This window comes from Crassostrea angulata, chromosome 5, assembly GCF_025612915.1.
Source record: "Crassostrea angulata isolate pt1a10 chromosome 5, ASM2561291v2, whole genome shotgun sequence".
Taxonomy (NCBI): Eukaryota; Metazoa; Mollusca; class Bivalvia; order Ostreida; family Ostreidae; genus Magallana; species Magallana angulata.
In genome coordinates, this window is record NC_069115.1 from 59,238,362 (window position 1) to 59,257,389 (window position 19,028).

Consider the following 19,028-nt stretch of genomic DNA (forward strand, 5'->3'; position numbering starts at 1 on the left):
GTATACTTATGTTATGCTAAGCCTGATGGCCATTTTGATCAATCTTTAATTTTTGTTCAAAAAACTCAAAACATGGTGCATTCAGTCAATACAAACTCACTATAGTATGAACCCAGAAACAAACCATCTTGATGTACATAAACTATATCAGTGTCATTCTTGTAACAAGATAATGAATTCTCTTTGTCTCTTAACTTCTTGGTCTGACTATTGAGTATACACTGTTTAACACAGCAATGGCCTAGCTGTACATTTTGAGATTGCAAATATGAACTAGTATCGTATCATCACATATAACAACCATTTATTTAAAGAAGGATGGAGGTCTGAAGAAAGTTCAGAAATTGTCAATAAAATTCGTTGGGATCCCCAGCACTGCTCTATAAGCCTCCCATGCAGAGAGAAATAATGTAATTGGAAATATATCAGATTTGAACTAATCCAAACTTAGTTGAGATGTGGCAATATGATTTTCTGGCACGGAGGACGGTATTTGTCGGTCTCTGTGATTGTCGGTGGTTTTAAGTGCTGGGATAGAGATGTAGTGCTCTGACTTTGGCATTGTTTTTGAGGAAGTTTTATATTATAGGATCACACTGCCTGCCATGGTTCAGAGACGTAATCTTCCCCCCCCCTCGAAACCTCAGGACTGCTTCTAGAGCAGAGCCTGGGACAAATCGAACCAACCATAACCAATCTGTGTTTGCCCATATATAGGTACAATGCTGCTATCCTGAAAGTTGACAAGGATAGGATAGGATAGGATGCAGGATGCACGATACATGATAGAAATATAAAAGTTAAGTTCTATCCTATCCTATCCTATCCTATCCTGCATCCTGTAGCCAATCAGATTCAAGTATAAATTTCAGAGTTATTTTGCGAAATGAAAATTGGCTTAACAATGTATTTTCATTGTCAATTTAATACGTTTTACAAGTTAAACCGTTTAAGAATAATTATTATATCAAGAACGCGGTGCATAACATTGATGCGCGTTAAAATGTCGGCGCTACATCTTTGTCAATTTGAACACAAGTACGGAGTTACTGCGAGAATTTGATGCAACATTTGACAACGTCAGAAATAGATTTCTGTATTTACTTCATTTAAAGTCTGCAAAGTAATAAGCTTGAATTTATAAACAACCAATTCGGAATTTTAAAAAATAAACATGTATACAAGAAACAGACATTGTTTCACGTTTCATATAATTTCTTCGATGCCCAATAACTGGGACGCATATTTCTGTCCGATATTAACCTGAACATATCGAATTAATAAATGTTAGCTAGCTATAAATGCTTAAAAATTTATACGTTAAAAATAACTCCAAGTGGTTTAACTATAAACGATTTAAACTTCCTAAAGGAATTATTTATTTCCAGATCGTGTTTACATTTATCGTCGAACGAATCGCTCAAATAATGGTAATTACGCTCAGTTGTATGTGATAAGAAAAAAATTTGATAAAAATATGTGACTAAACAGTTCCTCAATAAGTGCATTGAAGTTATTTATCTGTTTTTTATGCATCAATATAATAAAATCAAAAAATCGCATCGCTCACCTGTTTGTTAACGTTTTTGTGTCCATCCGGCGTACGATTTAATTTTACCGTAGCACAGGTAAGTAAGTTATCCCGCTCGAAGAATATTTGGTTTTAAGATTTAATTATTCATTTTGAGTACTACATTAATTGATAAAATCAATTAATTCTTAAATTTCGTTTATTTAACTTGCATTGCTATATTTTGAAGGTATGGGATAGGATAGGATAGGATAGAGCTTATTTGCAGGATAGGATGCAGGATACAGGATATAGGATAGAATAGGATAGTTTTGTTAACTTTCAAGATAGCAGCACTGTACAGAGAGCACAGTCTGATCTTTTAGCTAATGAATGACTCCAAATCATTTACAGATTTTGTCCGCATTTCCGTATTTATTTAATTTTTTCCGCATTTTTTCAATATTAAAAATGAGGAATAATGCGGATTGGAGATCTGAAATGTGGGATGAAGCACTGCTATGATAATCATAACTATCTTATCCACCCAACACTGGAAAAAACAATACTGAATAAAAAGGCTTGGGTACTATTTAAGGTCAAGATCTAGTAAATGATTCCAGAGTGTCTTTTTGGTGCTAGAACCATTATGACGTCATTATTGATTTGATGAATTTTCCCCGTATTTTATGGCTTTAAAGGAATTATGTAGAAAATAAAACAATATTTTGACATTCTTTATTTAATTACGGGAAAAGTAATCCCGGTACCTATTTCAATTTGACATCATTTTAAAGAGAAGGTAAGAGCTTCTTTAATGCCGTTTTTGGAGAGTCTGTAGGCAATCTAGATATATTTCATTAGTCAAAAATGGACAAAAGTCTGAGATTTGTTACTTTTGTTACATATTTCATAGAAAATGGTTGCTTAAAACATGTTTTTTAAACGTGTTTATCAAAAATTTAAGCCCCAGTACACCCTCCCTATGAAAGAGAGATTTTGTTACGAAGCATCATTAAAAGAATTTATACCTTGAATTTCATAAACCTGTAGGCATCTTTGATTTACTAGATGTTGACCTTAAGAATGAATGAAATTACTGTTGTTGAATTAAAAGAGCCTTTTGTTGTTTAATTAAGAAAGCTCGATGGTCATGGACTACCGGTATATCAATCTCCTAGAAATAAAGAGCTCGGTATAAAGAGACACAAAATTATCTTAAAACTTAAATCTCAAATATTTGAATATGTGTTTACTGAATAAGAAATACTTCTTACTAGATATTTAAGTGTACCTGCTAAATTTGATCAAAATCTATCATATTGTGTATTTTCAAGACCTTCTCAAAATACAGGTACCTTTACTAAAGAATTACTGTATATATTATAGGGAATTACTATTTTCACAAAACTGCCAAATTGCAATATTTAAGTACTAATGAGAGTAAAATTAGGAACCAAAAGTAAACGTATCTGCTTTCCTAACACAGCTAGCCAGGCACTGTCTTAGGGTAGCTTGGGTATGTTAGGCTCCTTCTACATATAACATTAGACACAAATCCCCCCCCCCCAATCATGTCAAGGTGTCTAAATATAAATGGGGGGAAAAAAATTTAAGTGGGAGGGATCTCTGGGGACGTGCCTGAAGATAAGCCTGGATTTCCAGCCCCTGGAAGTGATTCAATGAAATTAAAAGCAATAAACAGCTAGCGGCCACATCATCAATTACCTCTGGGATTTAATTAAAGAGTATTACGGTACTCTAACTTCTACAGTATGGGAAGATGGGCAGGTCAAACGCTTACAGTAATGGGGGCACTCATTTATCTCCACAACTTTCTTATAAATCAAAATTAAAAACAAAATTACCAGTACCATAGCTGGTATTTCAAAGGTGCATGTAGTATAATGTAGATGGCTGCACTAAATATTAGTAAATAGGTAATACTTTCTTATAAATTAAAATTAAAAACAAAATTACCAGTACCCTAGCTGGTATTTTAAAGGTAGTCATGTAGATGGCTGCATTAATATTGTTAAATAGGGATGGCAAAATCAGTTTCCCATTGTGTCTGGGGGAGCATTGCAGTCTTAATGAGCCTGTATGTGTACCCCAGTACAGTATATTGTTGATTCTCTTCAATAAAATATCATCTTGTCCATTTGAAAATGAGAAAAAACCTCACTGAAAACTGCATGATCATTTTGACAATCAAGTTTTGATTAACTTCCGTCTCTCCCCTAAATCCAAAGTTTATAATACATGTAATTCAATTTTTCAGCCATTTTCTGATCAAATGTAAAAATGTCTCAGATAATTAATTGAGAGAAAGATGTGTTTTTATGTGAGCTGAGACATGAGTTATGGATTGGGTAGAGGAGTGAAGGAGGGGCCTGCCCTGAGTTGATTTCATTAGTCGCAAGTGGGTGTAAAAACAACAGAGGAATACAAAGGTCAGAAGGAGAAACCAAGGGCTGGGATCGAAGGAGGGAAATTTGATTTGTGTGTGATTTATTGCCCTGTATTGACAATCTGGCTTGTTTGTGCTCACAATAAAGAGATCTGCTGACAAGAATGGGATGGGAGACAATGTGAATTGAGACTGCTCAAATAAAAAGACCTACTGTCCTTTGATATACATGTCTCAAGAACACAGACATGTACGTTATACACATGATCGATACTAGAAGAAACTAGAATATTGAAATGGAGATTATTTTGTAGATACAGTCTAACCAAAAGGAATATTTTACACAAAATAAGAAAAAAATCCTCTACTAATTGTGGAAGGCAATTTAAAGCCAATATAATGTGTAACATGTTTAAAAGAAAAAGCTAGGAGTCTTTGAAATGTTTTGATGTTACTGCGAATAGTGTGTATGATAGGAAACCTTAGATCACTGCGAGTTACGGGTAGGATAACACAGGTCCAACAACAGTCAAAAAGGACGGTGACATAAGAATAAGTATATACATATGGTGACATAAGAATAAGTATATACATATGGTGACATAATAAGTATATACATATGGTGACATAATAAGTATATACATATGGTGACATAATAAGTATATACATATGGTGACATAATAAGTATATACATATGGTGACATAAGAATAAGTATATACATATGGTGACATAAGAATAAGTATATACATATGGTGACATAATAAGTATATACATATGGTGACATAATAAGTATATACATATGGTGACATAAGAATAAGTATATACATATGGTGACATAAGAATAAGTATATACATATGGTGACATAATAAGTATATACATATGGTGACATAATAAGTATATACATATGGTGACATAATAAGTATATACATATGGTGACATAATAAGTATATACATATGGTGACATAATAAGTATATACATATGGTGACATAATAAGTATATACATATGGTGACATAATAAGTATATACATATGGTGACATAAGAATAAGTATATACATATGGTGACAAAATAAGTATATACAATATGGTATATTGATCTCTTAATTGAATAAGGCTGTATGATCATGACTTTAAAATTATAATGAAGGAAATAATTAATACCTAGTGCCTAGATTAACCTGAATCACAGAAGCTCGGGTTTGGGGTCCAATTAAATTTGTACATGTATAAAGGACGGGAGTTTAACTTTTCTATTTTTCTTGTTGTTGATACTAAAACTCTTTTATAAGGATAGTTATTTGACTTCTTTTTCCTGTTTTGTTTTTCTCGGAATTGTTTTCTTTCTCCCTACTGATTGATTTTGAGATATGGATGATGCAGTAATGTTCAAACTCTCGTAATCAGCTAATATATACTACACGCAGTGTATTACTTTTAAAATTGAGTTACTTCCTTATAATAAACATGACACCCTTTGTTTAACCTGCAAGATACATTAGGATACATTGAAAGGCATTGAGATATGTCCAAGATTGCAGGAACGGTGAGTAAGTTAGAACGTGTCAGTTCTATTTTGACAGAAAAATTACCCAGTAATTACCGTTCTACAGTTAATATTTGAAAACAGGTTATCAGGAATGGCATAATAAGGTGCCTGTCCAGTGATCTGATTGGGTGAGACGTAGTGGACATTTTATTGCTGTATTAGTGGATAAGGTTGCAGCTCTGGTTGCTCAGTTGTCAATACTGCACCGAGTTGTGTTATTTCTAGTAATCTAGTTGATTGGCCAATTAGATGCCCTGTGAACCAAGCCTAGCAGCAGGTCTATTAACCAACGACAGCAGAGTACAGTACTTGCAGGCCCTGTGTATACCAAGTGGCATTCATTGTAGAGCCAAAATGTATCAAGGTTTGTTCCTTGGGCTTCATATATGTACCAAGTTCTATGACTTGTTAGAGGCATTATATAAGCGGGTTTGTTTCTTAGGCTACATAAATTGACTTGTTGTAGAGACATTATATAAGCAGGGTTAGTTCCTTGGGCTACATGAATTGACTTGTTGTAGTGACATTATATAAGCAGGATTTGTTTCTGGGCTACATTTATTGACTTATTGTAGAGACATTATATAAGCAGGGTTTTTTCTGGGCTACATTTATTGACTTATTGTAGAGACTACTGTGGAATTTCATGGGGGCCAATTTTCATGGATTGCATAAATTTTACAGGTTCGTTGGGACGTAATTTCGTGTATTTTCTGAAACCTACAAAGGAAATATGATTTTATTACCCTCATTCATTAATTCGTGGAGGATGTTAATTTGTGGATGAGAGGTTCCTACGAATTCCACGAAAATTGAGCCACCACGAAATCTAATGATTCCACAGTATATAAAAAGGGTTTATTCCTGAAGCTTTATTTATGAATTTGTTAGAAAGATACTATATAAGCAGAGTTTGTCCCAAGGCCTCTTTGGACTTTGCAGGACTGTACTGTAATATTAATGGTGTGAATGAGAGGGACTGTACTGTAATATTAATGGTGAGAATGAGAGAGGGACTGTACTGTAATATTAATGGTGTGAATGAGAGAGGGACTGTACTATAATATTAATGGTGTGAATGAGAGAGGGACTGTACTATTATATTAATAGTGTGAATGAGAGAGGGAATGAAAGATGTGTGATTATAAATCTGTGCACCATCATCCAATCTTTGTCACGTTATCCTTAATAATCTGAATTTCTCTGTCTCCATAGATTGTATGGGTTTGTGCATTGACTGAGAGTACCGTAACAAATGATGGAAATAACGCCTGTAAACTGTAAAGCTGAAAGAGAATGTCTCATTATGAGAAAACAAAAGAAATGGGAGCTATTGGAACCAACCAAAAAAGCTGTTAAAGTTTCAGCTTCATTCATTTGACATGTACTGCTTTCTACGCTTCTGTAGGTGAGCTTCCTGTTTCTAATGTCACCGCATAATGGTACATCCTGGGGACTTTTCTGAGTGAGCAGCTCCCGCTTAATCGCTGTCACTATGGCTACGACCTCGGTAACCTCCCCATAATCGTTGTAGAACATATCATAAGTACACTTCTACGCCCACTAATCTAAGTCACAGGTAATTTACCGGAAATCCTGTACAGGTGTGATGGGAAAATCTCCAGTGCAATACTCAGGTGATAGAGATGGGAAAATACAGAGAAACATGACCTGGGAGTTATTATATGAAATCCATGGAAAGTTAATGACACAAGAGAGAGTGGCAATGGGTATATGGGTTTCTTGTAAAACCCAGAGGTTTGATACTTATACTGAATAGAAATATCAACAGGAATACCAGTTTCTTGTAAAATCCCAAAGGATTAAAGCTAAAGAGATGCTCACAAACATTGATATATACATGTTCTAACAGAAGAAGTTAAGTATCACTGGTAAACCCCCTTATGTTTGTAGCTAAGGTTTGTAACTACCATTGATACAACCCAAATAGCATATCAAAAGGTGTTCAATAGATGGCCCTGTTATCATAGGGGGCTCTGTATCTATATATTCTTGAATACACTATTGTGCAGACATGCATACATAGAGTACAGAATCTCAGATATCATTCCGATGGGACAGCTTATCCACTGCTGTAGTAGACAATCATGTAGCAACCAAATATATCATATTTATGATAGGAATATGATTGCATGGTCATAACTTTTAATCACATGATTTCTCTGTGTTGATAATAAATCCCTGAAAGATTTCATTAAACATCAAATCGAAACTGCATGCTCAATTCATGCAGTCAGTTTCATAGAATAATTAACTACATGTGCAATATCAGCACTTCATGTAACCTTTGTAGCATTGATGAGAGGTTTTGAAACAGATTGTGTTGCATTAACAAGGTTAGAACATTTGTAGAGAGTTTTCTGCATTAAGTGAATTACACATAATACGTGATGGAAGTTGATATCTGTTGTAACTAAGCGGTATCTTTTGTGTTTATGGGGTATACAACTGGCAGTGGTTCACTGATATAGATACATGCAGGCTTTACAGATCCCTGACTCTCAGTAAAGATGTAATTTCCATCAATCTCTCATCCCTTTTGACAGACGTCTCTCATGTTAACATGGCATACAAAGAGAGGTTCTTGATCTTTCTTAACCCAGCGCATGTTTACACTTGGAGTACTTTGTTTATCTGTATCTATACACCTCTATGTCAACATGGACGATCAATCGGTACAAAAAATGGCAGTACAAAATAGCTAATTACATGAAAGCATGCCTCTACACCTGATTGTAAGTGATCATTGAAACCTATCAGACTAGGAATTCTGGGAATTTTTCTGCACTTCTCATTATTTCAAATGCATTATTAATAATAAAGTACACAACAGTATATCTAATAATGTGAAAGAATTTTTGTACAAAATCTGAAAAAATACCTTAAATTGTTGGATTCCTTACCTTTGAATTTCAGAAAAGGAGTTTTGTAATGAAAATTTCTGAATAGTTTTTTTTGCAACAGAGTACAGAGTTAAATTCTTCATTAACTAACAGACTTCCATAAAAACCGTAACAAAACTCATATGAGATTCCTTTGAGGACTTTATCTACATGCAAATAAAAAAATATGGAAAGTGACATTCCAAAACTATAAAGTATAACAGTTTAGTTGTTGCTATACATGAAAGATTGATAATCGTTATGTAATTTTGTTATTTTATCAGAGCCAGTACTGCAGCGATGGTTGCTTAAAGGCCCTGCAGAATTATGCCAATCAAATCCGAGGTAAGCAAAAAATGAATTCTAATGGTTCTCTGGGAGCAGCAGGCTTCGTTTGTCTTTTGAGAAGTTTGCTTTTGTTTTCTGAATGCTGGGATGTCAACCCGCACCTGAAATAGTGGTGAACATTGCCAGGCGTTTCTTCCAGAATAATAAACTTCTCTCTCCGTCACTGCCAGTAGGGTGGCTAATGTGGCAGACATTGAGCTTTTGTCTCGAGACTTGAGAAGTCTCATTGTTTATAGGGAGATTTTCAGATATTCTTGGATTATGTCTTAGGTGATGATTGGACTCAGTTTTGTTTTTCCTCAGAAAAACAAGCATTAAATTTTTTCACCATCTGCTTGTGTTATATTTAGATAATAAAAGCATCCATTCTATCATCTGATGCAGATTTTGTTCATCAATAAATATGCTTATTATTTTCTTTTTTTTAATCTGCCAGAAGAAGTCATAATGTAATATTTGTTGTGCCAAGATTTTAATAAATGTTTTCAAGACTCCACATTCTATAGCTAGGGGTGTGCATATAATATTGATGCAGAGACCATCTGTTGCACTTGAATATATATTAACCTAGAAATAACATTTTGTTGGAATATAACATAAAAATAACATTATTTTATTTATTGAAATATAGCATAGCAGTATTAAAACTATCGATAGTTGATAATTTTTATGTAATTGAATAATTAACATAGAAATAAGATATTGGATGTGTTGTGATATTCCTGCAACCTGTACAGTTGTCATTTACCGGTATCTAAAAATAAGATTTTTTTGTGTCAGAATTTACATGAGCAAATCTAAAATGAAGTCCCCAACATATTTGTTTATATTAGTGTCATATTTATAGTAGGTTATTTTTTAAACTTAAAATTTAAGTTCACAAAAACCCCATATTTTTATCTATTAAATCAGTGACATTTACCAATAGTTTTAGGAGGGCTTTACTTTAATTCACTGCTAGCTTTACTACCTACCGTTAGTTTTGTAAAGTCAATAGGAATTTCCTTATATTATTGTTGTCTGGATTCTACCATCAGCTAGTACTTTTCCTTATTGCTTGCTACTCTACCATTAATTTTGAGAAGTAGGTTTTTACTACTTGATGGCTATTACTAATGTACCATTAGTTTCTTGCTTTTCACCTATAGTTTTGTAGTGGCGAAGTCTGTACTTGTATAACTCTCAGTGCTGGCTATACTACCATTCATTTCCTGGCTGGAAAGATGACCTTGCTTGACCTCTTGCTTCCTATATCCACCAAAAATCTCTGTAATTAGCTCAGTAATTAAGATAGGGGCTTGATTGGTATTGATTGCAAGTTGTTGGAGTGTACGCTGAGTCTGATGGGGGTTGATAAACTTCATCATTTAGTTTCCATGGCAGTATTTTGTTTTTTTAGTACACAATCAATTATTGGAACTTTTGGCCTCCGATGGGGAGGAAAGACCACATCTGATTAATGGAATAGATTTTCGTGATCTTTTGTCAAATGAAATGTTTTTTAACAAACGGTTATTGCCCAGAAATCTATCAAATGTAAGTGACGTAATGAAGTACGTAAAATAACTTAAAGACAGTTTTAGGGATACTGTGACTGTAGAGAAGTCAATGCCTCATGTTGCCAGTTTTAAATGAATGTATCTTCCAGTCGATATAGCTGTAAGCTGGTAGTCTCTGCCAGGTGCTTGAATGAGGTATACTTGATGTAACCAGGGGCAGGTGCTCCGACCAGATGTCTGAGGGAAGCAACAAGGTCTGAAAGAAAAGAATTAACTTAGTCTAGCCTAGAAACTGGACAAAGACATGTCTGCTGATGTAATGAGCATTGTTAACATAGGACTGATGGCTTGGATCAATTTCACTGTCCTCATATATTGTACTTATATATTATTAAATGACAGAAGGAATTGAGTGGATAGGAAAACAATATTTGATTTGAGCTGTCAAACAATTTGAATTTTTTCATTTAAATAAAATTGATATAAAATGTTTTATTTTTTTTCATGATATCTATAGTTATAACAATTAATTTATTAGCCCAATGATGAAGAGACTGGTAGATAATTGTCCATTTTCAGTGATATTCATCAAAAATAGGTTTCCATTAGGACAGAAACATCTTCTGATTTCTGTAAGACCACAAGCATTGTCTATATTATCAATGACCTCTTGGAGCTTTCAAAAATGGATAATAGCTATAGTCAATTTATAATATACAGGTGTCTTAATTTGGACCATTATAATCGTATATTTCACTCAGTGGTTGTTAATCTTCCCGTCTATTAACTCTTATTACTGGCTGAACGAGTGACCGATGACATGTGGTGGGGTGGTAGTATAGATTATATAACATACAAGTGTACTCTAGCTCAGTATTGGCCATTTCTACAAAGGAACCCATTAAACATGAAAGTATGGGGGATATCTAATTATTCCAAATTCAATCAAAGTGTGGAAATTTCATGCAGGGCTACGATTAGGATACAGAGAGATTTCCTATTTATTTGGTAAAAACCACTAAATCAATTTGTGTGGTGTGGACTTGAGTCTCTGGGCATCCCTTACTTTAATGGGTGATTCGAGAGCAGAGTGCATTTATTAGAAACTTAATAATCAGTTCAGTTTGGAGCTCTGATAAATCCGATTTAATTATTGTCCATATTTAATTGATGGGAGAACTTCCTGTCATGCAATTTCCATATATTGCATATCTGGGAGAACAATGAATTGGAAGTCAGATCGTGAATTCCTCATTATTCATGTTTTCCATCCATGTATTCTGTCAGGAGAGAATCCCTTCTTCATTCATTTCAGACTGAAAATTGATATGTAGTTATTCTAGTAAATGTATGATAATGAAAATTTATATTTGGAATGCTATTTTATTAGAGATTTTCGTCTTCCAAAAATTACTTGTGCTATCATAAGCATTCCAAAGCTGCTGTCAATATCAGTTTTCGACGGGCATTGATTTGTGATGGGAACCAATCATTTAGATAGGATTTTTATATTTCACTGTGTGATGAAGCATGTTTAGCATACATGTGTATGGAAATTTGACATTTTTTCCATATTACCAAATAGTGTAAATTACAGCAAAATTCATTGATTTATACAAACATGGATAAAGTGAAATCTCTGATATTGTTTTGTGAAGCCCCTGGCAAGGTTCTTAAAAAAGCCTAGCAATATTCTATGGCTTTAATAAACTTAGAAATAAAAGTTTACCTATAGAGTGAACAGAGTTTGAGGTGAAAAATAACAAACATATTACATCTTTTACAGCAATTTGATACTTAGGAATTGACACAATTGTTTAGAATAATTTATTTCCACAGAAATCCTTTAATTTTCCATCCAATTATTTCAGGTTTCCAGAGAAGGTATTTAATTTTATGTCTAAGTAATTAGCAAAAATGGTAGTGAGGTAAATAAAAATGTAAATAGCGAATTTGCTATACGGTTTATTACAAATTTCTTATACAGACATAATGATACAGTGAAGTATATTCACTGGTCTCTTGAACTTCGCTTTAACCGAGTTTTAATTACTGTACATGCACTAGCAGTTTGGTCACATGTAGTCATTGTAGAAAAATCAATTCAATTGATTATACTTTTTGTTCTCATAATATTCAAGTTTTTCCCATCAAACATACATACGGATATCTACAATGGTTCCTGAATTATTTATACTGAACCCCCAGACATGACCCCCCCCCCCCCCCTCCTTTTCCCCACACCCTTGCTTTAAGTTTTAGTTATGTAGGCTTGGAGGGCTAGTTGGATTCCATCTGTTGATAAATGTTTCCCTCAGCAATAAGAAGAAAGGCAAACTTTGGAGGTTTTTATGTTGGGGGGTAATTTTTCTCTGTCACTCTCTTTGTTTTGAAATTTGTTTTCATGTTTGAATCTACATGCAGACTTGTACCAAAGCTCCTGTGTCTGGGTATGATGGGAATAAAGTGATTTGTTCCATGATGAATCTGACGAAAACACTTGTCCTGTCTGGTGATAAGTAATTACTCCGTAAATGGAGCCGATGTTGGAGTTTTGTAATGAATTTGTAATCACATCGAGGAGTTACTTGGACTTTTCTTGACAGTTAATTAACACAAAAAACCTGAAAAAACGGAATTACAGAATAATCCTCCATTCTAATTGAATTTCTGTGTTTTCTGTCACAAATTATTCCCAGGGGAACAAACTTTGGTAAGACAAACTATTCTTACCAAAATCTCTGATAATTTAGTCACATGTTTCTGTTAAAGCTAATAAGCATGCAACAAATTCAGGTTACTATGGTAATGAACACAGTTAAACATTTACAGCTCTTTATAGTAATTTTGAAGGAAAAGAATCCACTGTTGCAAATTTATTCAATGAGATAATATATAAGCTTATGAAATTAATACGTTTTGATCATATGGTTTTTTGTACTGGTGTGTGTGTATAAGTTATGTATATTTTCCTCAGTGTCGCTCTCTCTGATATGTAAACTTATATAGTACACATCATTTTCTGTTCTGTGTATCATTTGGCCAGCTAGATCCCATGTGTACTGTTTAATGATTTATTTTGAAGGATGTAAAAGTTAGCAATTTTAAAAGAAAGGGGCCTAGCTGTCATTACCAACTTTCCTTAAGTCATTACACAGTCTCAAGTCCTCATGCACTTTTCCTTCAAGGATTTGAGTTGAGGACTGAGTTGAATGGTTTAAATATTTTGGTGACGACGAGGCAGGGTCTGTCCCATTTATTTTGCGAGGAGTAATTTTGGTATTTTCCACAACCCCCCCCCCCCCCCCCCCCACATTTTCCTTCAGCAGTATATTAAGTCTATAGAAATAAGCAAATACCTGCCCCTTTCCTCTCTGTGAAGTCTAGAAGAATGATTTATAACCTGTCCATTTTTCCCATTGTAGCATTGTTACCTCCCTTGCCAGCACCAGAGCTGAAGAATGGAATGAAGGGCCACTCCTGGGTGGTGCTCCTATGGAACACTCAGCGGCTCTCAAACGTGACATATTATGTCCAGGCCCGCATGCCTGACACAGCCGGTCCCTGGGAGATTACCACAGCCGCCTGGCTGGGGGGTGGAGCCATCAACGTCACCAATCTAAGACCCTTTGTGACTTACAAGGTGGGTCCTGTACAGTTACATTAGAGTTAATGGGTTTGTATATCAGTAGGTGTGACCGCGATTGTTGAATAACAATTTTCATGGATTTCATGATTGAGTTGATCCATGAAGTTAAATGTTCATTAAAGTGTATTATCTACTATTATATTGTATTGATAGAATCGTTGGCCACAAACTTACACTCCTTTAAGCTGTTATTTTCATTAAATCTACAAAAATTGATACCATGAATATTAATGTTTCTGTTCAACATTACAGAAGTAGTCCCATATTAATATAAGGGGTAATATCCAAATTAATTTTATAAGCTTCATCTATGTATAAAGCTTTTAAGAAAAAGCAATATCATAATGAAAATTGGAAACATTAAGACCTTTTATACCTCGGTGTAAAAATTAAGTTAGGTGATTAGTTGTATTTTGGCCTGATCAACCTTTTGTACACTGGATTCAACTTTCTGCTAGACTTTCTTCTACATGTAACTTTTGTTGCTGACCTTATACCTTGAGGTCATTCATTAAGTCAAGGCCAACTAGAAAATTACTTTTAAAATTGCAGTGACAAGAAAAGCTTTGGGACAGTCTTTAACCATTGTAAATTCTTTATTTTACGTGATCCGCGATCAAGTTGTTTTATATCAAATCGCAAGAATATAAAATCGCGTAAGTGTTGCTTATCGTGACTTTATGCAGGTATTAATTCGTCGAGTTTAATTAGGAATCTACATTATAATAAATATTTCAAAGATATAACATCAATGCAGTGTTGATAATCTGGGTCTTGTTCTCAGTTTCAGATTTTATTGGTCATAACCCCGACAGACTTCATGTCAAGCAATGAATCAGTACCAATCATCACAGAACCCTATGGAGGTAAGGACCAAGAAGATATGATATGTATGAGGTATGTCACTATTAAAGATGCAGTCAGATCAAGAATTACATTTGTATGAGAAAACCACTGGGTTCAATAGATTGGTTAATCAAATGACAGCCACATCTGAATTAATTGTTGCTGAAGAATATGGTGGCCATTATAGTACACAGTAGGGAACAGTCTGGGTTATAACCCCTCAACATTTGGTTGGTATAAAGGATTTACATTGACCTTAGAGACCCCCATTCATGTCAAGACAATAAGAGTGGATGGCAAGAGAGAGCCTTATGGAGGGGACATACCATGTGTGACTCTTCCTCCCCCTCTCCTCCCAGATGTGTGATCCTGACATACAACAAAGGGGGAGATCCAGCACCTTTGTAGCTTACTCTGACAATTGTCATCGTACACCAGATGTAGCCGACTCCTCACTGACTCCGCATCCCTTCTTCCAATCACATCATACATCCGTCATCATTACTTGACTGTGCAACCAATTTACACCCAAAAACCTGCCCCGATCCTGAAGGCTGACAAATTTTTATGTCTGTTGGTAAGAGACTCTTGTCTTTGGAGAGATCTGTTGGAGTTCAGGCCACATGGTGTGTTTGTCGGGGAGGATGCAGACAACGTCTTCATGTGCAGTGTTAATCGGATGTGGGACATGTGAAATTTAGAGTCACATTTTGAAGAAAATCTGCCATGTGAACAATTTATATTACATGCAGCCTCTGAAATGCCACATTATCCCCAAATGACTTTTTTATCCTCTCTCTGGTTGTAAGATTTTTCCAGCTATGAAAAATTTCTGCACAATATTATAGTTTTCTTGCATGATAACAGTAATGCTGGAACTTAATCCTTATTTGAGAGCGCTCAATTGCAATTGGCTCTGTACAGAGTCTTCCGCAGTGCACTCATTATGGATTTCCCGAAAGACTGCTTATCTTCAAATAGAGATAATATTATGACATTCTGCTTTCTTCAGATTCAATTGAAACTACTTAGCTTCATTGATATTCAATAAAATGTCTTGTTTTTAGCCCCCTCTGAGGCCCCCAAGATTTGTGAAGTGTCCTCTCCTACCTCCACCGTCATCTCCATATCATGGAAACCACCCCTGTACACCAACGGACAGTTGCTAGGATACTATTTGACCTTGACCACTCTGACTCGGGAAAACGAGGCCAAGAAGTCGACCATGAGAGAGGTCGCCCCTGACACGAGCGGGTGGACGTTCAGACAGCTAAAGCCAGGGCAGACGTACCAAGTAAATGTGTCCGCCACTAATTCTGTAGGGAAGGGACCCCCAGGGTCAGTGAATATCACCACCGCTGGACCAGGCGACTGTAAGTGGTTTAGAATACTCAATGATGGGTAACTTTATCATAGAAGTTTATAATTGAGTACAATGTAAGTTGTTAAAACCATTATAAGTACAATCATAGGTACTATATTGGTAGTTTATATATGAAGTACAATGTAAGTGGTTTAAAAATCTGATTATAGGTAAGTATGTTATTTAGTACTGTCGTTTCATCAATATTCGTTGAATACAATAATGTTCGTGGATTTCGTTTTTAAGTTGATCCACGAAATTGGATGTTCATTGAAGTGCAATTTCTATTAACATTTTGTATTTATAAGGTCATTGGCCACGAATTTACGTATCCTTGAAACTGTGATTTTCACTTTATCCACGAAAATTGATACCCTTGAATATTAATGAAACCACAGTAGTTCTTATGTAGGTACAATGTATTTGAATTGTAATAAATACAATCATATAAAGTGTCACTGGATCATTGGCTAATAATATATCACAGCTACCTGGTACGTTTTGAGTGTTGACAATCCGCCCAAAATCAGAAAGGTGGACAGACTCACAGATATCGCTATGGAAATGGGTCGAGAAACACCAGGAATTTGTCTCCCCTCCTTCAAATTTAATCACTTCTAAAAGAAAATAGACTCAAACAATAGAATAGTTCTCTTCAGAAATCCCCAGGAATAAATCAATTTTTCTTGAACTGGCTCACGGAAATTGCTGTGTCTGATGAAGCGCATTCCGGAGGCCAAAGCAAAAATTACTAATTTTCATAACTCATGAAACTTGTCCAAAATAGAAGCAAGAACCCTGTTTTAGTATTTAATTATTATGCATCAGTTATGCATTTAATTCTCTTCGCATTGTGGAGGGTAGTTGTTTCAGATAAAACTAATTACCTGAGAAAGATGCGTTAATATGCTCTTAATGAAAAATCAGGTTAAACAGGTGAGGATAGAATACCTGAAATAGAAATAGAAATATTGAAATGGGTATCATTATTAGTTCTCCATTACTGATCTGTTTAGGTAGCAAAGATACTTAGGAACCTGTGAACTAAGTGATGGGATGGTTATGTCTAACTGTGGTGCACCACTCTGTAACATTAGTCCTATAAACTTGTATTACGTCAGGGAATCTTGGGGCAAATGGCCAGATCATAGCATAAGAAATTCTGTTCTAATCTTCGGCACAATAAAGAAAAAAACCCCGGTGTTTGTGATAAGTTTCACCTAAACAGTTCCATCTGTTTCACAGTATGGGATACGCAATTCAAGGTACAAAAAAAATAGCACTATTAATTATTGGGTTAACTTGTTTGTAGTGTAAAAATACAACTCACTACGAACTACAGCCTCTGAAGACTCTGAAGCCGGCTAATTCTGGGCTGGTGGACTGGCTGAGATAAAACGAGCCGTTTTCTTTCATGTCTTAATTAGGTCAAGGCCAGTGACCCAGAGGACATTTTGATTTTCATGGCTCAAAAAAGCACTCATCATTTATTTCAACGTATGAAATTTAGTTTAAAAAAATTTATAGTAACATTAGTAAAAAAAATAATATTTCCTTTGATTTGAAAAATCATTTTTTTAATGTAAATATTTCCTTTGATTTGAAAAATCATTTTTTTTAATATAAATCAAATCTACATTTAGTAAAGGCAGTTTTGTAGCATTGGGACCCCAACAGAGTGCAGACTGTGTGATTTACTCTAACAGTCGCTGACTGTGTGTTTTACTCAATCAGTCGCTGACTGTGTGTTTTACTCTATCATTCGCTGAGTCAAATTTCTGGTTTCCCAGCACCCCTCGTCTGAGTCAACTGCTCCGAGTTGCTGTTTTTATGAAAAATAATAACATGCCAAGCTATCTCTGCCTGTCTAATCGTTGCTGCAATTTATCAGTGTATTCATTTCAGAACTTTTAAAAACATGACAAAACTGCTCAAGAAATCAGCTTGATGTGCTTGTTTAGTTTGCAGCCCGAGCCCTCTATAATTATTGCATTGCTTTGTTATAGAGAAGGGAGCTCTCTAATTAGTCGGTGCATGTTATGGGGAGTTTCTAGAGTTTGTTGATTTTCCACATGTTTTAAAAATTATATTGATCTTTCTCTGTGTGAAATACTTCGTATATAGTTCAGGAAAAAGTTCCGTTTTACCAGACTGTGCATGTAGTCAAAGGGAGAGAACTTAGTTTTATCATATATATAGTACATGTATTTATTAAATATGCTCTGGTACCAGCACAATTAAGACTGATGGACATTAAATTAGGTTAATATCTTCAAAAAATTGTTTTGTTTTCCCTTTTTTGAACACCTGACCAAAAACTTAAACTTAAACTTAAGATACTTCATAAGCATGCAGTGTCCTGGAATTCTAGGGGATGTATATTTTTTCTGACACCAACAAACCTTATTTTAGTGGGAGCAGACTCTGTAAGTTCTTGGGTTGGTATAATGATTATAATAAACGTTAACTTTGTTGTAGAAATTCCCCATAGGAGGCCCGTTGTAGCCAATTACAACATGCTGTAGAGAAAAAAACCCTCATCGTACAGCTAGGGGACTAAAATAAGGTTCAGCGTAATTTGTGCCTTAGAAGCCTTTTATCTGGAATTAACTTAATTTCATCACCCAGGTAGTTCCTCATCAGTAAAGTAAATTTAATTGTTTAAAGATCAGTGATCTCTGGTAGAAGCCATTTGTTAATTACAGACCTATAGCTACTCCATGTACCGACCAAAACTCAATTGTCTCCTCAAGATGTCAATAAGAACATTCTAAACATGACCCCCCCCCCCCCCCCCCCCCCGAAAAAAAAGAAAACAAAAATCCATGAAAAATCATTGGGTTAAATTTAAATTACACTGAATTCTGTCTCTAAAACTCTTTGAGACACATACAAAACATCATAAAAAATGGATGGGGTTTAAATTCTGTCCAAACAGATAAATGTTAGATAC

General features: G+C 34.9%; 1 protein-coding gene and 1 long non-coding RNA gene across 9 annotated transcripts in view; one reads left to right on the forward strand and one right to left on the reverse strand.

The window, feature by feature from the left end:
- LOC128183747 (proto-oncogene tyrosine-protein kinase ROS-like) overlaps positions 1-19,028 on the forward strand; it is a 64,514-nt gene that overhangs the window by 11,448 nt on the left and 34,038 nt on the right. For all 8 annotated transcript variants that reach the window (XM_052852892.1, XM_052852896.1, XM_052852893.1 and 5 more), the window contains 4 exons: positions 8,655-8,715; positions 13,643-13,860; positions 14,651-14,732; positions 15,780-16,085. In XM_052852892.1, the coding sequence (XP_052708852.1) occupies positions 8,655-8,715; positions 13,643-13,860; positions 14,651-14,732; positions 15,780-16,085 (667 nt within the window). The remainder of the gene's footprint in view (positions 1-8,654; positions 8,716-13,642; positions 13,861-14,650; positions 14,733-15,779; positions 16,086-19,028) is intronic.
- LOC128183748 (uncharacterized) lies at positions 10,292-17,028 on the reverse strand. The gene is made up of 3 exons (XR_008243652.1): positions 16,963-17,028; positions 16,567-16,692; positions 10,292-10,473 (listed from the first exon to the last, which is right to left on the reverse strand). It is a non-coding gene; the product is annotated as an uncharacterized LOC128183748 (long non-coding RNA).